The following is a 22,205-nucleotide window of genomic DNA, read 5'->3' on the forward strand; positions in this document are numbered from 1 at the left end:
ATGTGGAGGGAGGACAGGGAAGAGGTGGAGGGAGAACAGGGAAGAGGTGGAGGGAGGACAGGGAAGAGGTGGAGGGAGGACAGGGAAGAGGTGGAGGGAGAACAGGGAAGAGGTGGAGGGAGAACAGGGAAGAGGTGGAGGGAGAACAGGGAAGAAGTGGAGGGAGGGCAGGGAAGAGGTGGAGGGAGGGAGAACAGGGAAGAGGTGGAGGGAGAACAGGGAAGAAGTGGAGGGAGGGAGAACAGGGAAGAAGTGGAGGGAGGGAGAACAGGGAAGAGGTGGAGGGAGGGAGAACAGGGAAGAGGTGGAGGGGGGACAGGGAAGAGGTGGAGGGAGAACAGGGAAGAGGTGGAGGGAGGACAGGGAAGAGGTGGAGGGAGGACAGGGAAGAGGTGGAGGGAGGACAGGGAAGAGGTGGAGGGAGAACAGGGAAGAGGTGGAGGGAGAACAGGGAAGAAGTGGAGGGAGGGCAGGGAAGAGGTGGAGGGAGGGAGAACAGGGAAGAGGTGGAGGGAGAACAGGGAAGAAGTGGAGGGAGGGAGAACAGGGAAGAGGTGGAGGGAGGGAGAACAGGGAAGAGGTGGAGGGAGAACAGGGAAGAGGTGGAGGGAAGACAGGGAAGAGGTGGAGGGAGGACAGGGAAGAAGTGGAGGGAGGGAGAACAGGGAAGAGGTGGAGGGAGGGAGAACAGGGAAGAGGTGGAGGGAGGACAGGGAAGAGGTGGAGGGAGAACAGGGAAGAGGTGGAGGGAGGACAGGGAAGAGGTGGAGGGAGGACAGGGAAGAGGTGGAGGGAGAACAGGGAAGAGGTGGAGGGAGAACAGGGAAGAGGGAGGGAGAACAGTGAAGAGGTGGAGGGAGAACAGGGAAGAGGTGGAGGGAGGGAGAACAGGGAAGAGGTGGAGGGAGAACAGGGAAGAGGTGGAGGGAGGGAGAACAGGGAAGAGGTGGAGGGAGAATGGGGAAGAGGTGGAGGGAAAGAGAACAGGGAAGAGGTGGAGGGTGGGAGGGAGAACAGGGAAGAGGTGGAGGGAGAACAGGGAAGAGGTGGAGGGAGGGAGAACAGGGAAGAGGTGGAGGGAGGGAGAACAGGGAAGAGGTGGAGGGAGAACAGGGAAGAGGTGGAGGGAGAACAGGGAAGAGGTGGAGGGAGGGAGAACAGGGAAGAGGTGGAGGGAGAACAGGGAAGAGGTGGAGGGAGAACAGGGACGAGGTGGAGGGAGGGAGAACAGGGAAGAGGTGGAGGGAGGGAGAACAGGGAAGAGGTGGAGGGAGAACAGGGAAGAGGTGGAGGGAGAACAGGGAAGAGGTGGAGGGAGAACAGGGAAGAGGTGGAGGGAGAACAGGGAAGAGGTGGAGGGAGGGAGAACAGGGAAGAGGTGGAGGGAGGGAGAACAGGGAAGAGGTGGAGGGAGAACAGGGAAGAGGTGGAGAGAGGGAGAACAGGGAAGAGGTGGAGAGAGGGAGAACAGGGAAGAGGTGGAGGGAGAACAGGGAAGAGGTGGAGAGAGGGAGAACAGGGAAGAGGTAGGAGAGATATGTTGAATCATCAACATCAGCCGTATTCAGCCTCCACTTCTTCATGCATTTTTTTTTACTGCTTATTTTATTTTAATAATGAGTGATTCAATGTTTCTGCTTTTGTATATATAGTGTTTTTGCTCGACAGTACATTTCTTCAAACGTGTTCCAATCTGATCTATTCTAAAGCTATGCACTGATAAACAGTGAGATTAAGCAGAAGATACACTTTGTGGACTGTAGAATAAAACTCTTTGTCCCCACGTGGTCATACCCAGCAGCTCATAGAGCAAGTTGACAATCTCCTTCCAGGACTCAGCCGCCTCCTCTCCGGCGAACTCAGAGAAGTGAGCAGCAGTGTTGTAAACGTTCAGACGGTCGATACACTCTAGCACGATGGTGATCATACCCTGTTGGAGAGGTCAACACACATAGGGTTAGAGCCTATACCTACCTACCTGGTCATCGGATTAGATCCTGTACCCACGTGGTCATAGGATTAGATCCTGTACCCATGTGGTCATAGGATTAGATCCTATACCCACGTGGTCATAGGATTAGATCCTATACCCACGTGGTCATATGATTAGATCCTATACCCACGTGGTCATAGGATTAGATCCTATACCCACGTGGTCATAGGATTAGATACTGTACCCACGTGGTCATAGGATTAGATCCCGTACCCACGTTGTCATAGGATTAGATCCTGTACCCACGTGGTCATAGGATTAGATCCCGTACCCACGTGGTCATAGGATTAGATCCTATACCCACGTGGTCATCGGATTAGATCCTGTACCCACGTGGTCATAGGATTAGATCCTGTACCCACGTGGTCATAGGATTAGATCCTGTACCCACGTGGTCATAGGATTAGATCCTGTACCCACGTGGTCATAGGATTAGATCCTGTACCCACGTGGTCATAGGGTTAGATCCTGTACCCACGTGGTCATAGGGTTAGTTCGCGATCCATAACATCAACCAGTCCTGAGTGCTTCAGTGGTTTCAAGTACTTTTGGTCCACAACCACATTTATATAATATCAACACACCGTAGTACATGGTGAATCTACTCTTCAGGTGAATGGACAGCGCTTCAGTCGAGTTGAAGCCAAACCATCTCAAGAACATTTAAGTAGTCACTGTACGGACTTTAAATCTGAAAAGGTTATTGATATTGACCTCCTCTTGGAAGAGGTTCTGTCGGTTTCGGAGGGAGCGCAGCTTTGTCTGTTTCTCCTCGTGTTCCAGCTCGTCTTCGGGGGGACGGAAGTAGAAGATAAGGTCCTGCAGGGAGAGGACGACCCCGTCCAGGGGTAGAGGCACGGGGACAGGGGACTTATTCTTCCCCTGCAGGGAGTCCAGACCCCTGGGACAGAACACACACACACGTAAAGTCAAAAGTACATCCAAGAATTATCCCTGCAGGGTACAAAGATATTACGAGGATAATAGAGATGTCTGCACACTGTTTGTCGGCCTGACAAAGACCTTGCAGTGGAAATGTCCAAAACGTGTGCGTGCATGTGTGTGTGTGTTTGTAATGGTCGTACTTGATGAACTGCCTGAAGAGTCCTGTGGTGCTAAAGATCATCCTAGCAGCCTGAGACTCCTCTGTCTGGGACCGGGCCACAGTCAGGGCATCGTCCATGTGACCCTCCTGGTGCAGAATGGCCTGGGGACAGGAGAAGGGGGATTGAGAACCAACACTAAAGGACAATGAACCAGTTTTCCATCTAGTAGGTGTACACACGCCCAGCATCGGGCTGGTGAGGAAGCCTGGTTATCACAGAGAACAACTCATTAGTGCAACCAAAGTTTTTTTTATTTCACCTTTATTTAACGAGGCAAGTCAATTAAGAACAACTTCTTATTTACAGTGACGGCCAAACCCGGACGACGCTGGGCCGCCCTATGGGACTCCCAATCACGGACGGATGTGATGCAGCTTGGATTCGAACCAGGGATTGCAGTGACGCCTCTTGCACTGAGATGCAGTGTCTTAGACCACTACGCCACTCAGGAGCAGCGGTCCCTAGTGGTCCCTAGTGGTCCAGAGAGCAGCGGTCCCTAGTGGTCCCTAGTGGTCCAGAGAGCAGCGGTCCCTAGTGGTCTCTAGTGTTCCCAAGCGGTCCCTAGTGGTCCCGAGAGCAGCGGTCCCTAGTGGTCCTGAGAACAGTGGTCCCTAGTGGTCCTGAGAACAGTGGTCCCTAGTGGTCCCGAGAACAGTGGTCCCTAGTGATCCCGAGAACAGTGGTCCCTAGTGGTCCCTAGTGTTCCCGAGAACAGTGGTCCCTAGTGGTCCCGAGAACAGTGGTCCCTAGGGGACCCTAGTGGTCCTGAGAACATTGGTCCCTAGTTGTCCCAAAAACAGTGGTCCCTAGTGGTCCTGAGAACAGTGGTCCCTAGTGGTCCCGAGAACAGTGGTCCCTAGTGGTCCAGAGAGCAGTGGCACCTAGTGATCCTGAGAACAGTGGTCCCTAGTGGTCCTGAGAGCAGCTGTCTGCAGGAGCATTCAATGGTAACTGCACCAGACCGTACCTTTCTCTTCATAGGCCCCAGAGTTAGGGTTATGTTTCTATATATATCCATGTTGAATGAGCCTAAGCCCCTGGGATAGTTTAAGATTTTGTAAATTAAGCCATTTACCCAGAGTCGTAGATAAGCGGTTCGGCAGGTAGCCTAGTGGTTAGAGCGTTGGACTAATAACTGAATGGCTGTAAGATCGAATCTGCGAGCTGACAAGGTAAAAATCTGTTGTTCTGCCTCTGAACAAGGCAGTTAACCCACTATTTCTAGGCCGTCATTGTAAATAAGAATTTGTTCTTGCCTAGTTAAATAAAGGTACAATTCTTTTTTTTTAACCCAGAGTCAGATGAACTCATAGATACCATTTTTGTTTCTTCGTGCATTTTGAAGGAAGTTGAAGATAGCAATGTCTACAGAAACTAACTAGAGCTAGCACAATGACTGGAAGTCTATGGAATCAACTAGCTATTTGTGCTAATGCTAGCTAATCCCATAGACTTCTCGTCTATGCTCTAACGCTAGCTAATCCCATAGACTTCTAGTCTTTGCTCTAACGCTAGCTAATCCCATAGACTTCTAGTCTTTGCTCTAACGCTAGCTAGCAATGGCTCCGGAAATGACCTTCAACTTTTTTCAAACTACACGACGAGACATAAAAATGATATCCATGACTTTACCTGACTCCGGGTTAGTGGACTTACTTGACAAAATCTCAAACTATACCTTTAAATAAACCTTAAACCCAGCCCCTACCTTCCTCTTCATGGTCCCCAGGCGAGCAGCCTTAGCATCCAGGGAGGCGTAGGTAAGCCACAGGCTGGTGGACACGTGCTGGACAAAACACATGGACTCTCCATACTTGATCTCTGGGATGCCCATTCCCTCCACGTCTCGCTTACGAGCCTGTTCCACCTTCTCCTGCTCAAGGGAACCAGTTTGTGGGCAATGTAGGAGAGAAAGAAGAGAAAAAGAAGAAGAAGTAGAAGTAGAAGAAGAAGTAGAAGAAGAAGTAGGAGTAGAAGAAGAAGAAGTAGAAGTAGAAGAAGAAGTAGAAGAAGAAGAAGTAGAAGAAGAAGTAGAAGAAGAAGTAAAATAAGTAGAAGAAGAAGAAGAAGAAGTAGAAGTAGAAGTAGAAGTAGAAGAAGAAGTAGAAGAAGAAGAAGTAGAAGTAGAAGAAGTAGAAGTAGAAGAAGTAGAAGAAGAAGTAGAAGTAGAAGAAGTAGAAGAAGAAGGGAACATGAGGGAGAGCATCATAGGCTACGACTAGGTCCCTGAGTTCTGATCTGTCACCTGACCAATGAAGACCCAGAGTTTTTCGTGATATAGGGAAGCTCCCTAGTTATGACCAAGAGTTCTGAGTTTACAGTAATAAACAACACTAGAACAACACCAAAACAAATGAGCAACGACCAGAACATTGACAATAGATTAACAGTGAGGGTATCTGACCTTTGACACGCGGAAGCTGAAGGCAGACAGTTTGGTGTTGGCCCTCTCAGGGTCGAGGACCATTAGGCCCTTCTCCTCGTCCAGACAGAGGTAACGGCCCGTGGTGATGTGGCGCACACGGAACGACTGGCCACACTTCATGTGGCTGCCGCTCCAGCTACCGGGGCAGACAAGGGACACACTTAGCCTCAACATGTTACTGCTACACGGATTCATGCTTTATTTTGGAGCAAATTGAAGAACACTGACACTTGTTTACAGCTTTTAGCATTTAGCATTTTTTATTAGCATTTGCATTGAGACTCTACACACTGTACCTTTCAAAACGCGCAGGAAGACACAACACGTCTATGGATGGTTAATCAATTAAAGGGGTACTTTGGGATTTTGGGCAATGAAGCCATTTGTTTACTTCCCTGGAGTCCAGTATGAAGGAAATTAGAGGTAGTTTTCTAAAGCCAATGCTAACTAGCGTCCAGTCATTGTGCTAATGGTAGTTAGCAATTGGCTTAACACTAGTTAGCAACTTCCTTCAAACTGCGCGACAGAGGCATGACTCCGGGGAAGTAGATAAAGAGCTTTATTGCCAAAAATCCAGAAGAATCCCTTTAAGTAGTGATTTGGAGTCTTTATGAAAACAACACAGTTGTGTTTTTATGTCATAGGGAACAGACAGAAGAGCCAGTAACCTGATTCTCAGAGGCTCCAGTCTCCATAAAGAACGGGCCTGGCTACACACGGCTCCTCCTTCATAGTGGGCGGTGCTACAGAGAGGAGGAGGAGGAGGAGCAAAAGTAGGAGGAGGAGGAGGGAGGAGCAGGTTGGAAGAGGAGGAAGGGGAAGAGAAGGAGGAGGAAGGGGGTGAGAAGGAGGAGGAGGAAGAGGAGGTAGAGGAGGAGGAGGAGGAAGATGAGGTAGAGAAAGAGGAGGAAGTAAAGGAGGTAGAGAAAGAGAAGGAGGAAGAGGAGGTAGAGAAGGAGGAGGAAGAGGAGGTAGAGAAAGAGGAGGGTGAAAAGGAGGTGGAGAAGGAGGAGGAGTTGAAAATACAAAAAATTATAACAGCAGGAACAAATGACAGGTGTGTATCTTTGTTGATGTTCGAGGGACATAGTAACAGGAGGACAGAAGGACATGGCAACAGGAGGACAGAAGGACATGGCAACAGGAGGACAGGAGGACAGAAGGACATGGTAACCAGAGGACAGAGGGACTTGGTAACAGGAGGACAGAAGGACAGGCTAACAGGAGGACAGGAGGACATGGTAACAGGAGGACAGAAGGACATGGCAACAGGAGGACAGAAGGACATGGTAACTGGAGGACAGAGGGACTTGGTAACAGGAGGACTGGGTAACATGAAGACAGGAGGACAGGGTACCAGGAGGACAGGAGGACAGGGTAACAGGAGGACAGGGTAACAGGAGGACAGGGTAACAAGGGGACAGTATAACAGGAGGACAGGGTAACAGGAGGACGGGAGGACAGGGTAACAGGAGGACAGGGTAACAGGAGGACAGAGTAACAGGAGGACAAAGGGACAAGATAACTGGAGGACAGAGGGATAAAAGCAGGACATGATAACAAGCGGACAGCTGTTCTGTTCACCTGCGTTTGTCGTCCCCGTCGTCAGGCATGGAGATGGCCAGACACTCATCCATGTGACCGTGGAACAGTCTGAGGACTTGACCACCGGCCAGGAAGCCTGTAAGGAACAACAACACACAGTCTGAGGACTTGACCACCGACCAGGAAGCCTGTCGGGAGCAACAACACACAGACTGTACTCTACAGGGTGAATCCTAAGGTGAGTTACCCTCAGCCAGCTCGCAGCCTGAACACACAGGGTTCATGTTCCATAGAGTCTGCATGAAGGACGCATCCACCATCAGATCACCACTGGCATAGGACAGATGCTGTAGAGAGAGAGAGATAGAGATAGACAGAGAGACACAGAGAGACAGAGAGAGAGACCGAGAAAGAGAGAGAGACAGAGAGACAGAGAGAGAGACAGAGAGAGAGATCAGATCAGTCACACCAGAGAACATCCAATAGGTTTTCCAATAAAAAAGACTGAGGAGGTGAGGTGATGGAGCGATAGAGAGATGGACAGATGAGATGGAGACGAGGTGATGGAGCGATAGAGAGATGGACAGATGAGATGGAGACGAGGTGATGGAGCGATAGAGAGACGGACAGATGAGATGGAGACGAGGTGATGGAGCGATAGAGAGATGGACAGATGAGATGGAGACGAGGTGATGGAGCGATAGAGAGACAGACAGATGAGATGGAGATGAGGTGATGGAGTGATAGAGAGATGTACAGATGAGATGGAGATGAGGTGATGGAGCGATAGAGAGACGGACAGATGAGATGGAGACGAGGTGATGGAGTGATAGAGAGATGTACAGATGAGATGGAGATGAGGTGATGGAGCGATAGAGAGACGGACAGATGAGATGGAGACGAGGTGATGGAGTTATAGAGAGACAGACAGATGAGATGGAGACGAGGTGATGGAGTGATAGAGAGATGGACAGATGAGATGGAGACGAGGTGATGGAGTGATAGAGAGATGTACAGATGAGATGGAGATGAGGTGATGGAGCGATAGAGAGACGGACAGATGAGATGGAGACGAGGTGATGGAGTTATAGAGACAGACAGATGAGATGGAGACGAGGTGATGGAGTGATAGAGAGATGGACAGATGAGATGGAGACGAGGTGATGGAGTGATAGAGAGACAGACAGATGAGATGGAGACAAGGTGATGGAGCGATAGAGAGACGGACAGATGAGATGGAGACGAGGTGATGGAGTGATAGAGAGACGGACAGATGAGATGGAGACGAGGTGATGGAGCGATAGAGAGATGGACAGATGAGATGGAGACGAGGTGATGGAGTGATAGAGAGACAGACAGATGAGATGGAGACGAGGTGATGGAGCGATAGAGAGACTGACAGATGAGATGGAGACGAGGTGATGGAGCGATAGAGAGATGGACAGATGAGATGGAGACGAGGTGATGGAGCGATAGAGAGACGGACAGATGAAATGGAGACGAGGTGATGGAGCGATAGAGAGATGGAGACGGGGTGATGGAGCGATAGAGAGATGGACAGATTAGATGGAGATGAGGTGATGGAGCGATAGAGAGATGGATACGAGGTGATGGAGCGATAGAGATGGAGACAAGGTGATGGAGCGATATAGAGATGGACAGATGAGGTGATGGAGCGATAGAGAGATGCGCAGATGAGATGGAGACGAGGTGATGGAGCGATAGAGAGATGGAGACGAGGTGATGGAGCGATAGAGATGGAGACAAGGTGATGGAGCGATAAAGAGATGGAGACGAGGTGATGGAGCAATAGAGAGATGGAGACGAGGTGATGGAGCGATAGAGAGATGGAGATGAGGTGATGGAGCGATAGAGAGATGGACAGACGAGGTGATTGAGCGATAGAGAGATGGACAGATGAGATGGAGACGAGGTGATGGAGCGATAGAGAGACAGACAGATGAGATGGAGACGAGGTGATGGAGCGATAGAGAGACGGACAGATGAGATGGAGACGAGGTGATGGAGTGATAGAGAGACGGACAGATGAGATGGAGACGAGGTGATGGAGCGATAGAGAGATGGACAGATGAGATGGAGACGAGGTGATGGAGTGATAGAGAGACAGACAGATGAGATGGAGAAGAGGTGATGGAGCGATAGAGAGACGGACAGATGAGATGGAGACGAGGTGATGGAGTGATAGAGAGACGGACAGATGAGATGGAGACGAGGTGATGGAGCGATAGAGAGATGGACAGATGAGATGGAGACGAGGTGATGGAGTGATAGAGAGACAGACAGATGAGATGGAGACGAGGTGATGGAGCGATAGAGAGACTGACAGATGAGATGGAGACGAGGTGATGGAGCGATAGAGAGATGGACAGATGAGATGGAGACGAGGTGATGGAGCGATAGAGAGACGGACAGATGAAATGGAGACGAGGTGATGGAGCGATAGAGAGATGGAGACGGGGTGATGGAGCGATAGAGAGATGGACAGATTAGATGGAGATGAGGTGATGGAGCGATAGAGAGATGGATACGAGGTGATGGAGCGATAGAGATGGAGACAAGGTGATGGAGCGATATAGAGATGGACAGATGAGGTGATGGAGCGATAGAGATGGAGACAAGGTGATGGAGCGATAAAGAGATGGAGACGAGGTGATGGAGCAATAGAGAGATGGAGACGAGGTGATGGAGCGATAGAGAGATGGAGATGAGGTGATGGAGCGATAGAGAGATGGACAGACGAGGTGATTGAGCGATAGAGAGATGGACAGATGAGATGGAGACGAGGTGATGGAGCGATAGAGAGACAGACAGATGAGATGGAGACGAGGTGATGGAGCGATAGAGAGACGGACAGATGAGATGGAGACGAGGTGATGGAGTGATAGAGAGACGGACAGATGAGATGGAGACGAGGTGATGGAGCGATAGAGAGATGGACAGATGAGATGGAGACGAGGTGATGGAGTGATAGAGAGACAGACAGATGAGATGGAGACGAGGTGATGGAGCGATAGAGAGACTGACAGATGAGATGGAGACGAGGTGATGGAGCGATAGAGAGATGGACAGATGAGATGGAGACGAGGTGATGGAGCGATAGAGAGACGGACAGATGAAATGGAGACGAGGTGATGGAGCGATAGAGAGATGGAGACGGGGTGATGGAGCGATAGAGAGATGGACAGATTAGATGGAGATGAGGTGATGGAGCGATAGAGAGATGGATACGAGGTGATGGAGCGATAGAGATGGAGACAAGGTGATGGAGCGATATAGAGATGGACAGATGAGGTGATGGAGCGATAGAGAGATGCGCAGATGAGATGGAGACGAGGTGATGGAGCGATAGAGAGATGGAGACGAGGTGATGGAGCGATAGAGATGGAGACAAGGTGATGGAGCGATAAAGAGATGGAGACGAGGTGATGGAGCAATAGAGAGATGGAGACGAGGTGATGGAGCGATAGAGAGATGGAGATGAGGTGATGGAGCGATAGAGAGATGGACAGACTAGGTGATGGAGCGATAGAGAGATGGAGACGAGGTGATGGAGCGATAGAGAGATGGAGATGAGGTGATGGAGCGATAGAGAGATGGAGACGAGGTGATGGAGCGATAGAGAGATGGACAGACTAGGTGATGGAGCGATAGAGAGATGGAGACAAGGTGATGGAGCGATAGAGAGATGGAGACGAGGTGATGGAGCGATAGAGAGATGGAGACGAGGTGATGGAGCGATAGAGAGATGGAGACGAGGTGATGGAGCGACAGAGAGATGGACAGATGAGATGGAGCGATAGAGAGATGGACAGATGAGATGGAGACGAGGTGATGGAGCGATAGAGAGATGGAGACGAGGTGATGGAGCGATAGAGAGATGGAGACAAGGTGATGGAGCGATAGAGAGATGGAGACGAGGTGATGGAGGTTCTTACAAGGTATCTCTCTGAGGAGACGCTGACCAGGATGAGGTCATCTCCTACCCTGACCTTCTCTCCCTCTGACCTCTGTTTGGACGCTGGGTGAATCGTCCACCAACACGCCTCGCCTAGGGGGAGATACACACGTTTATTTCACATTGTTTCATCGGGGAAGTCTACAAGGAACATCTTAGTAAAGACCTCTAGTCCATACCTACGCAGTCTTCTTGCAGGCCCACATCGAAGGACAGCTTATCTGTTAGTGACCGAGACGTCGTCAGGCAGCTCAGATACTAAGAAGGAGAGTGAGACACGGAGAGAGAGAGAGCAGTGTGAGATATTCCTCAGATACTGTAGACCAGGTATCCCCAAACTACGGTACACGCACCCCCCAAGGGTACACGCAATGCAGTCGAGGGGTACCAAATAAAAATGTGATTCACATTTTATAAAAAATATATATACTGTATGTGAGAGTGGATTCTCGGCCCTCACTAGCATGAAAACTAAATACAGGTGTGGAAAATGATTTAAGACTGAGACTCTCCAATACAACCCAACATTACATAGTTATCTGTGTCCTTTCAAGCACACCCTTCTCATTAACCTGTGGTGAGTTATTGTCACGCCCTCACCATAGAGAGCCTTTTATTCTCTATGTTGGTTAGATCGGGGTGTGACTAGGGGGGGGTTTATCTAGGTTATTTTATGTCTATGTTGGCCTGGTATGGTTCCCAATCAGAAGCAGCTGTTTAGCGTTGTCTCTGATTGGGGATCATATTTAGGCAGCCATTTCCCCCACTGTTTTTTGTGGGATCTTGTTTGTGTGTAGTGGCCAGTGAGTACTCCATGACTTCACCTTTTCGTTTGTCTCTTTATTGTTTTTGTAAGTATCATTTCAATTAAACATGTGGAACTCTACGTACCCTGCGCCTTGGTCCGACATTCATTATAACGATCGTGACAGTTATTCACAATGTTTGATGAACAAATAAGGTTTTATATGTAAGGTGGTTAAATAGAGAGCGAAATGATTGATTATTATAATATTATTATTTGTGCCCTGGTCCTTTAAGAGCTCTTTGTCACTTCCCACGAGCCGGGTTGTGACAAACTCACACTCATTCTTCTGTTTAATAAATGTATTGTATAGTGTGTGTGTGGCATGCTTACAATGATGGCAAAAAAACTACATTTGAGAGTGAGCTGACCCTGGTCCTAGAGGGGGTACAGCTGACCCTGGTGCTAGAGGGGGTACAGCTGGAGGGTGAATGTTTGAAGGGGTACGGGACTATAAACAGTTTGGGAACCACTGATATAGACTGAAGAGGCAGAGTAAATAACACAAACAAGAAGGATGCATGTGGGAGATCACAAGAAGATAAGGGAGAGATTGAGTCTCATTCCAAAGAGAAACAGATAGAAAGAGAGAGAGAGAGAGAGAAAGAAACAGAGAGAGAGAGCGAGAGAGAGAGAGAGAGAGACAGACAGACAGACAGACAGACAGACAGACAGAGAAGGAGAGACGGTTCTCACCATGCTAGAGTGGTAGTGTCTGAGCAGGATAGCATGGCCGTACAGCAGCGTGCGGTGGCCTCCTCCTTGGGATGACTGGGGACAGAGCAGACACACACACAGGGTTAACTGACTGCACTAACACACTGTCTACAGAGGAAGACCTTGCCTTCTCCAGCTCAAAGAGTCAGGGTGGACATAGATCTGTGAGGTGTAACTGGATCTCCTTTGCATATGAAAGACAAAAACAACCAAGAAGAGATATTGTTGAAAAATATTATTGAACATCTCTTCTTCACATATCATATCCACAACTAACACTGACACCCAGAGGTACAATGACACCCAGAGAGAGAGAGGTACACTGACACCCAGAGGTACAATGACACCCAGAGAGAGAGAGGTACAATGACACCCAGAGAGAGAGATACACTGACACCCAGAGGTACAATGACACCCAAAGAGAGAGAGGTACAATGACACCCAGAGAGAGAGAGGTACACCCAGAGAGAGAGAGGTACACCCAGAGAGAGAGAGGTAAAGTGACACCCAGAGAGAGAGGTACAGTGACACCCAGAGAGAGAGGTACAGTGACACCCAGAGAGAGAGAGGTACAGTGACACCCAGAGAGAGAGGTACAGTGACACCCATAGAGAGAGAGAGGTACACCCAGAGAGAGAGAGAGGTACAGTGACACCCAGAGATAGAGAGGTACAGTGACACCCAGATAGAGAGAGGTACAATGACACCCAGAGAGAGAGATACACTGACACCCAGAGGTACAATGACACCCAGAGAGAGAGAGAGGTACAGTGACACCCAGAGAGAGAGAGGTACAATGACACCCAGAGAGAGAGAGAGGTACACCCAGAGAGAGAGAGGTAAAGTGACACCCAGAGAGAGAGAGGTACAGTGACACCCAGAGAGAGAGGTACAGTGACACCCAGAGAGAGAGAGGTACAGTGACACCCAGATAGAGAGAGGTACACTGACACCCAGAGAGAGAGAGAGAGGTACACCCAGAGAGAGAGAGGTACAGTGACACCCAGAGGGAGAGAGAGGTACACCCAGAGAGAGAGAGAGATACAGTGACACCCAGAGAGAGAGAGAGGTACACCCAGAGAGAGAGAGTTACACTGATACCCAGAGAGAGGTACAGTGACACCCAGAGAGAGAGAGAGATACAGTGACACCCAGAGAGAGAGAGAGAGGTACACCCAGAGAAAGAGAGGTACACTGACACCCAGAGAGAGGTACAGCGACACCCAGAGAGAGAGAGAGAGGTACACCCAGAGAGAGAGAGGTACACTGACACCCAGAGAGAGAGAGAGATACAGTGACACCCAGAGAGAGAGAGAGAGGTACACCCAGAGAGAGAGAGGTACACTGACACACAGAGAGAGGTACAGTGACACCCAGAGAGAGAGAGGTACACCCAGAGAGAGAGAGGTACACTGACACCCAGAGAGAGGTACAGTGACACCCAGAGAGAGAGAGGTACACCCAGAGGGAGATACACTGACACCCAGAGAGAGAGAGAGAGGTACACCCAGAGAGAGGTACAGTGACACCCAGAGAGAGATACAGTGACACCCAGAGAGAGGTACAGTGACACCCAGAGAGAGGTACAGTGACACCCAGAGAGAGGTACACTGACACCCAGAGAGAGATACAGCGACTCCCAGAGAGCGAGAGAGAGGTACACCCAGAGAGAGAGAGATACAGTGACACCCAGAGAGAGAGAGGTACACCCAGAGAGAGAGAGATACAGTGACACCCAGAGAGAGAGAGGTACACCCTGAGAGAGAGAGAGGTACAGTGACACCCAGAGAGAGAGAGGTACAGTGACACCCAGATAGAGAGAGGTACACTTACACCAAGAGAGAGGTACGGTGACACCCAGAGAGAGAGAGGTACAGTGACACCCAGAGGGAGAGAGAGGTACACCCAGAGAGAGAGAGAGATACAGTGACACCCAGAGAGAGAGAGAGAGGTACACCCAGAGAGAGAGAGGTACACTGACACCCAGAGAGAGGTACAGCAACACCCAGAGAGAGAGAGAGAGGTACACCCAGAGAGAGAGAGATACAGTAACACCCAGAGAGAGAGAGGTACACCCAGAGAGAGAGAGAGGTACAGTGACACCCAGAGAGAGAGAGGTACACCCAGAGAGAGAGAGATACAGCGACACCCAAAGACGGAGTAAACGCATAAAAGTGTTACAACCAATCACATCCCATCATATGATCTGCCACATAAAAGCACAACAAATACAGAGAATATTAAACCTACCTTTTCTCAACATCCAGCAAGATTTCAAACAAGAAAACATAATTAGTGTTGTAGTTATTTAAACGAATTGTCATAATAACAAATCACCCACAACACCACCATCAGTAGTGTATTGATTAGCTAGTCTAGTGAGAGGAGATCAACTCAGTCGTCTGATCCCAGATCTGTTTGTGCTGCCTTGCCAATTCATGGGAGTCAGTTGGCAAAACAACACATTCTTTAGTCCCAGGCTGAAATAGTGTGGGCCTCAGATCCCTGGGTTAAATCAAACTCAATCTAGAATGATCTATTTCAATAAGACCAGTGGAGTGGGTGGGTATGGGAGGTGGGAGGGACAGGTGTGACAGGTCAAACCAGGCTGGGGGAAGGGGGGGGGTTATGATATTAAGGGTATTGGCCTAGCCAGAAAATTCCTCCTTTAGGGGGTGTCATGTAACCCTTCCTTGCCTCTTGCCCCTGACACAGTCATTCGGGACTCTCCCGGACCAGCTGGGCTGCATGCCATGCTATTCTCATCACCAACCTGACCAAGCTTCAGCTAAAACAAGCTAACTAACACGGTTATGTCTGGACAGGCTTCATCTACAACTAGCTAACTAACTAACACAGTTTTCTGTCTGGAAAAGTCAGGCTTCAGCTACCACTAACTAACTAACTAACACAGTTTTCTGTCTGGAAAAGTCAGGCTTCAGCTACCACTAGCTAAATAACTAACACAGTTTTCTGTCTGGAAAAGTCAGGCTTCAGCTACCACTAGCTAAATAACTAACACAGTTTTCTGTCTGGAAAAGTCAGGCTTCAGCTATAACTAGCTAACTGACACGGTTTTCTGTCTGGAAAGACCAGGCTTCAGCAACAACTAGCTAACTAACACGGTTCTGTTTGGAAAGGCTTCAGCTACAACTAGCTAACTAACACAGGTTTCTGTCTGGAAAGACCAGGCTTCAGCTACAACTGGCTAACTAACTAACACGGTTCTGTTTGGAAAGGCTTCAGCTACAACTAGCTAACTAACTAACACGGTTCTGTTTGGAAAGGCTACAGCTACATCTAGCTAACTAACTAACACGGTTATGTCTGGAAAGACAAGGCTTCAGCTACAACTAGCTAACTAACTAACACGGTTATGTCTGGAAAAGTCAGACTTCAGCTACAACAAGATAACTAACACAGTTCACTTCACTAACACAGGACACTTCATTACAGGGGTCTCGAAAGGACACTTCATTACAGGTCTCTTTAAGACACTTAATTACAGGGGTCTCTAAAGGACACTTCATTACAGGGGTCTCTAAAGGACACTTCATTACAGGGTCTCTAAAGGATACTTCATTACAGGGGTCTCTAAAGGACACTTCATTACAGGGTCTCTAAAGGATACTTCATTACAGGAGTCTCTAAAGGACACTTCATTACAGGGGTCTCTAAAGGACACTTCATTACAGGAGTCTCTAAAGGATACTTCATTACAGAGGTCTCTAAAGGACATATCACTACAGAGGTCTCTAAAGGACACATCATTACAGAGGTCTCTAAAGGACATATCACTACAGGGGTCTCTAAAGGACTCTTCATTACAGGAGTCTCTAATGTGTGTGTGTGCAGGACTCTCTATGATAGGAGTGGAAGGAAGTGATAATAGTGCTTCATGAAATGGAACCTAGAGGCTTTCATAATCAAGCCTTATGGCCAGGGGGCTTTCCTCACCATGCCCTATGGCAAGGTGGCTTTCCTCTCCGTGCCTTATGGCCAGGGGGCTTTCCTCACCATGCCCTATGGCAAGGTGGCTTTCCTCACTGTGCCTTATGGCCAGGGGGCTTTCCTCACCATGCCTTATGACCAGGGGGCTTTCCTGGACAGGGGGCTTTCCTCACCATGCCTTATGGTCAGGGGGCTTTCCTCGCCATGCATCAAAACAGAGAGAACCAGCAGGAGATTTCAGTCATGATAATTCTAGACAGGGGGAGACAGGTGTACTGACAACACTGTTTTAGAGGGGTACGGGACGAGTTGGGAGGGGCTGTAGAAAGGACTGGGATGTGAATGGTAACTTTTTACAGCACTATTTCATGAATTCACTAGAACAACCTGTGGGCTGAGAATATACTCTCAGGAGGTAGGGAGAGGAGGGTGGTGGTGGTGGTGGGAGGGGGGGTGGGGTTGAGGTTTATGTGTCATGTAACAGGAAATGAGACACGTATGTTCAGAGACCAATGACTGTAGGGCAGAGACGTACCCATTTGTCCAAATCCACTGCCTGTGGTTGGCAGGGAGGGAGGGAGGGAGGGAGGGAGGGAGGGAGGGAGGGAGGGAGGGAGGGAGGGAGGGAGGGAAGGAGGGAGGGAGGGAAGGAGGGAGGGAGGGAGGGAGGGAGGGAGGCAGGGAGGGAGGGAGGGAGGGAGGGAGGGAGGGGGGGAGGGAGGGAGGGGGGGGGGGAGGGAGGGAGGGGGGGAGGGAGGGAGGGAGGGAGGGGGGAGGGAGGGAGGGAGGGGGGGGGGGGGAGGGAGGGAGGGAGGGAGTAAGACACAAAACACAGCAGTAACTACAACAGGTATTTCTATTTAAATGGTTCTACCGTGTCCTGGTTCTGCTGTCCTGGTGTGGGTGGAAGTTTTGTTTGGCATGCATACTCTACACTCTTACAAAACAAGGTGCTTAAAGGGTTCTGGGCTGTTCCCATAAGATAACCCTTTTAAGAACCCTTTTTGGTTCCAGGTAGGACTCTTTTGGGTTTCATGTATAACGCTCTGTGGAAAAGGTTATACATGGAACCCAAAAGAGTTCTTTATGGAACCAAAAAGGGTTCTTTATGGAACCAAAAAGGGTTCTTTATGGAACCAAAAATGGTTCTTTATGGAACCAAAAAGGGTTCTTCATGGAACTACTTGAACCAAAAAGGGTTCTACTTGGAACCAAAAAGAGTTATACTTGGAACCAAAAAGAGTTATACTTGGAACCAAAAAGAGTTATACTTGGAACCAAAAAGAGTTATACTTGGAACCAAAAAGAGTTATACTTGGAACCAAAAAGAGTTATACTTGGAACCAAAAAGAGTTATACTTGGAACCAAAAAGGGTTCCACTTGGAACCAAAAAGGGTTCCACTTGGAACCAAAAAGGGTTCTACCTGGAACCAAAAAGGGTTCTACATGGATCCAAAAAGAGTCCTACTTGGAACCCAAAGAGTTATATTCAGAACCAGAAAGGGTTCCCCTATGGAGACAGCCGAATAACCCTTCTGAAACCTTGTTTTCTGAGTGTATGATACTTCAATGTAAAAGTGTTTCTGTGTTGACCGTGGCGTTCTCAAAGACAGTAGAAAGGAAAGTGGCGTCGTGATGTGTGGTTGAGTGAATTATATGGTAAATACCGAAGTACATGGTGGAGCCTGTACTGTTCTGTGGGTGGAGGCTGTACTGTTCTGTGGGTGGAGCCTGTACTGTTCTGTGGGTGGAGGCTGTACTGTTCTGTGGGTGGAGCCTGTACTGTTCTGTGGGTGGAGCCTGTACTGTTCTGTGGGTGGAGGCTGTACTGTTCCGTGGGTGGAGGCTGTACTGTTCTGTGGGTGGAGCCTGTACTGTTCTGTGGGTGGAGCCTGTACTGTTCTGTGGGTGGAGCCTGTACTGTTCTGTGGGTGGAGGCTGTACTGTTCTGTGGGTGGAGCCTGTACTGTTCTGTGGGTGGAGCCTGTACTGTTCTGTGGGTGGAGGCTGTACTGCTCTGTGGGTGGAGGCTGTACTGTTCTGTGGGTGGAGGCTGTACTGTTCTGTGGGTGGAGGCTGTACTGTTCTGTGGGTGGAGACTGTACTGTTCTGTGGGTGGAGGCTGTACTGTTCTGTGGGTGGAGGCTGTACTGTTCTGTGGGTGGAGGCTGTACTGTTCTGTGGGTGGAGGCTGTACTGTTCTGTGGGTGGAGACTGTACTGTTCTGTGGGTGGAGGCTGTACTGTTCTGTGGGTGGAGGCTGTACTGTTCTGTGGGTGGAGGCTGTACTGTTCTGTGGGTGGAGGCTGTACTGTTCTGTGGGTGGAGCCTGTACTGTTCTGTGGGTGGAGCCTGTACTGTTCTGTGGGTGGAGCCTGTACTGTTCTGTGGGTGGAGGCTGTACTGTTCTGTGGGTGGAGACTGTACTGTTCTGTGGGTGGAGGCTGTACTGTTCTGTGGGTGGAGGCTGTACTGTTCTGTGGGTGGAGGCTGTACTGTTCTGTGGGTGGAGGCTGTACTGTTCTGTGGGTGGAGGCTGTACTGTTCTGTGGGTGGAGGCTGTACTGTTCTGTGGGTGGAGGCTGTACTGTTCTGTGGGTGGAGGCTGTACTGTTCTGTGGGTGGAGCCTGTACTGTTCTGTGGGTGGACTGTACTGTTCTGTGGGTGGAGCCTGTACTGTTCCGTGGGTGGAAGCTGTACTGTTCTGTGGGTGGAGCCTTTACTGTTCTGTGGGTGGAGCCTGTACTGTTCTGTGGGTGGAGGCTGTACTGTTCTGTGGGTGGAGCCTGTACTGTTCTGTGGGTGGAGGCTGTACTGTTCTGTGGGTGGAGCCTGTACTGTTCTGTGGGTGGAAGCTCTGTGGGTGGAAGCTCTGTGGGTGGAGGCTGTACTGTTCTGTGGGTGGAGGCTGTACTGTTCTGTGGGTGGAGGCTGTTCTGTTCTGTGGGTGGAGGCTGTACTGTTCTGTGGGTGGAGACTGTACTGTTCTGTGGGTGGAGGCTGTTCTGTTCTGTGGGTGGAGGCTGTTCTGTTCTGTGGGTGGAAGCTATGTCGGTGAAAGCTCTGTGGGTGGAAGCTCTGTGGGTGGAGGCTGTACTGTTCTGTGGGTGGAGGCTGTATTGTTCTGTGGGTGGAGACTGTACTGTTCTGTGGGTGGAAGCTCTGTGGGTGGTAGTGACATAATGGAGAGGGAAACAGGTGGGGAAGATCAAACAGGAGAATAAGATATCATGTCTCCCAACAAAGAAACAACAGTCTCTCAGCATCTAATCTCCAGTGTCCCTCCACACCTCTCTCTCCCTCCCTCTCTCTCCCTCCCTCCCTCCCTCCCTCCCTCCGTATGGGACCCCTACCTCACTCATGTCCACGGTGTTAGCCAGCATCTCCTGCAGCGCACGTACAGACAGGGACTGTTCCAGGACGAAGGCACAGATGGCCAGATCTGGTGGACAGTTCTGGAAGGGTCAGAGGTCAGAAGTTTGAACAGACACTGTTTATCATAACTTGTTCTAAACATTTGTATATTTTGTATTTGTATATCTACATACTCTTCTACGACATCAAAAACGTTGGTATCTTAATTTGACTCCTAAGTACTGTAAGTGTTAAGATTTTGATTTTTACATGTCAGTCTCGTTATGTTCTCTCCGTTGCGCGAGGTGAGATGGTATTTTTAGTCGTGCGTTTCCGTACCTGAGCGTTGGACGTGGTCTCCAGGTAACATAGTCGATTCCCGAAGCCCTCACAGGCCAGACACAGTTTGATCTGCTCCTTCAGGACAGAAGCAGTGCACTGTAGCACCACCTGGTCATCCTGTAGAGAGAGAGACATAGTATATTTACCCTGACCCTGATCCTAGCTCTGACCGTGACCTTTGCCCTGACCCTAACCCAGTGCACTGTAGCACCACCTGGTCATCCTGTAGAGAGAGAGACATAGTATATTTACCCTGACCCTAACCCTAGCTCTGACCCTGACCTTTGCCCTGACCCTAACCCTGGCCCTAACCCAGTGCACTGCAGCACTACCTGGTCATCCTGTAGAGAGAGAGACATAGTTCGGATATATGGTATATTTACCCTAACCCTGATCCTAGCTCCTAACCCTAACCCTAGCTCTGACCCTGACCTTTGCCCTGACCCTAACCCTAGCCCTAACCCAGTGCACTGTAGCACCACCTGGTCATCCTGTAGAGAGAGAGACATAGTATCTTTACCCTGACCCTGATCCTAGCTCTGACCCTGACCTTTGCCCTGACCCTAACCCAGTGCACTGTAGCACCACCTGGTCATCCTGTAGAGAGAGAGAGACATAGTATATTTACCCTGACCCTAGCTCTGACCCTGACCTTTGCCCTGACCCTAACCCTGGCCCTAACCCAGTGCACTGCAGCACTACCTGGTCATCCTGTAGAGAGAGAGACATAGTTCGGATATATGGTATATTTACCCTAACCCTGATCCTAGCTCCTAACCCTAACCCTAGCTCTGACCCTGACCTTTGCCCTGACCCTAACCCTAGCCCTAACCCATTGCACTGCAGCACCACCTGGTCATCCTAGAAACACAGAGAGAGACACACAGTCTGGATATATACTGAAATTCTTCAACTTATTCACTTTTCTTGTGTATTTTTCAGTCTCGATTAAAAAAAAAAATGTAAGTTGGAATTCACACAACCAGCAGACACACCATTAGACTATGTTACCAGTGATAGAACCCTTTGTACCAGTAGACTCTGTTACCAGTGATAGAGCCCTTTGTACCAGTAGACTCTGTTACCAGTGATAGAACCCTTTGTACCATTAGACTATGTTACCAGTGATAGAACCCTTTGTACCATTAGACTATGTTACCAGTGATAGAGCCCTTTGTACCAGTAGACTCTGTTACCAGTGATAGAGCTCTTTGTACCAGTAGACTCTGTTACCAGTGATAGAGCTCTTTGTACCAGTAGACTCTGTTACCAGTGATAGAGCTCTTTGACAGACAGCTGTTAGGAGAGACTAAGATCTTTGTCACCTACTCTACTTGTCACCTGGTCTCCTGGTGTGGTGACAGGCCTGCTAACAGCCCCTCACAATGGGCTGGAGCTAATAAATACCACACACACACACTCTGCAGCCAGAATCCTAACAGTCACAATGCTAACAGACCTTCATTATCTCTCCATCAATCATTCTCTCTCTATCCTTCATTCTCTTGTTCTGCCCTGTTAACGTTTCTGTGTAGTGACAGTGTTTTGGACAGGTGATGAATTACAGGGACTTTGATGTCCGGATAGGAGGAAGGTCAGAGAGAGTGTCATTACTCTACCAGCATTCTGTGCAATAGCTGTAGTATGATATTATAGGCCAATACGTGATGCGGATCTGTGACCTCGTCATAATGCCCTCTCCTCTTCTGCTCCTTCCCCTCCTCCTCTGCTCCTCCTCCTCCTCGTCGTCTCCTCTCTACCCAGAAGCCTCTCTGCTGTTCCTCTGGCTCCACAGCACAACACACTACCTCCTCTCCTCTCCTCTCTACCCAGAAGCCTCTCTGCGGTTCCTCTGGCTCCACAGCACAACACGCTATCCCCTCTTCCCCTATTAGGCTCTCATCTATCTTTCTTTAGCCTAGATACGTCTCCTCTGTCCTGTCCTCTCACCTCCAGCTCTGAAGAAAGTAGAGAAACCAGGACTACAGT

At 49.4% G+C, this 22,205-nt stretch overlaps 1 protein-coding gene across 1 annotated transcript in view; it reads right to left on the minus strand.

Annotated features, from left to right (window-relative positions):
- The window catches only part of LOC139382922 (ryanodine receptor 1b (skeletal)), a 290,972-nt gene that overhangs the window by 84,293 nt on the left and 184,474 nt on the right, over positions 1 to 22,205 (minus strand). The window contains exons 2-14 of the mRNA XM_071127194.1: positions 20,214 to 20,333; positions 19,874 to 19,975; positions 12,547 to 12,621; positions 11,225 to 11,303; positions 11,026 to 11,138; positions 7,317 to 7,416; positions 7,109 to 7,205; positions 6,193 to 6,267; positions 5,504 to 5,660; positions 4,808 to 4,972; positions 3,079 to 3,200; positions 2,708 to 2,894; positions 1,795 to 1,930 (exon numbers count right to left, since the gene is read on the minus strand). Coding sequence (XP_070983295.1) covers positions 1,795 to 1,930; positions 2,708 to 2,894; positions 3,079 to 3,200; positions 4,808 to 4,972; positions 5,504 to 5,660; positions 6,193 to 6,267; positions 7,109 to 7,205; positions 7,317 to 7,416; positions 11,026 to 11,138; positions 11,225 to 11,303; positions 12,547 to 12,621; positions 19,874 to 19,975; positions 20,214 to 20,333 — 1,528 coding nt within the window. The remainder of the gene's footprint in view (positions 1 to 1,794; positions 1,931 to 2,707; positions 2,895 to 3,078; positions 3,201 to 4,807; positions 4,973 to 5,503; positions 5,661 to 6,192; positions 6,268 to 7,108; positions 7,206 to 7,316; positions 7,417 to 11,025; positions 11,139 to 11,224; positions 11,304 to 12,546; positions 12,622 to 19,873; positions 19,976 to 20,213; positions 20,334 to 22,205) is intronic.

The sequence above is a fragment of the Oncorhynchus clarkii genome, chromosome 24, assembly GCF_045791955.1.
Source record: "Oncorhynchus clarkii lewisi isolate Uvic-CL-2024 chromosome 24, UVic_Ocla_1.0, whole genome shotgun sequence".
NCBI lineage: Eukaryota > Metazoa > Chordata > Actinopteri > Salmoniformes > Salmonidae > Oncorhynchus > Oncorhynchus clarkii.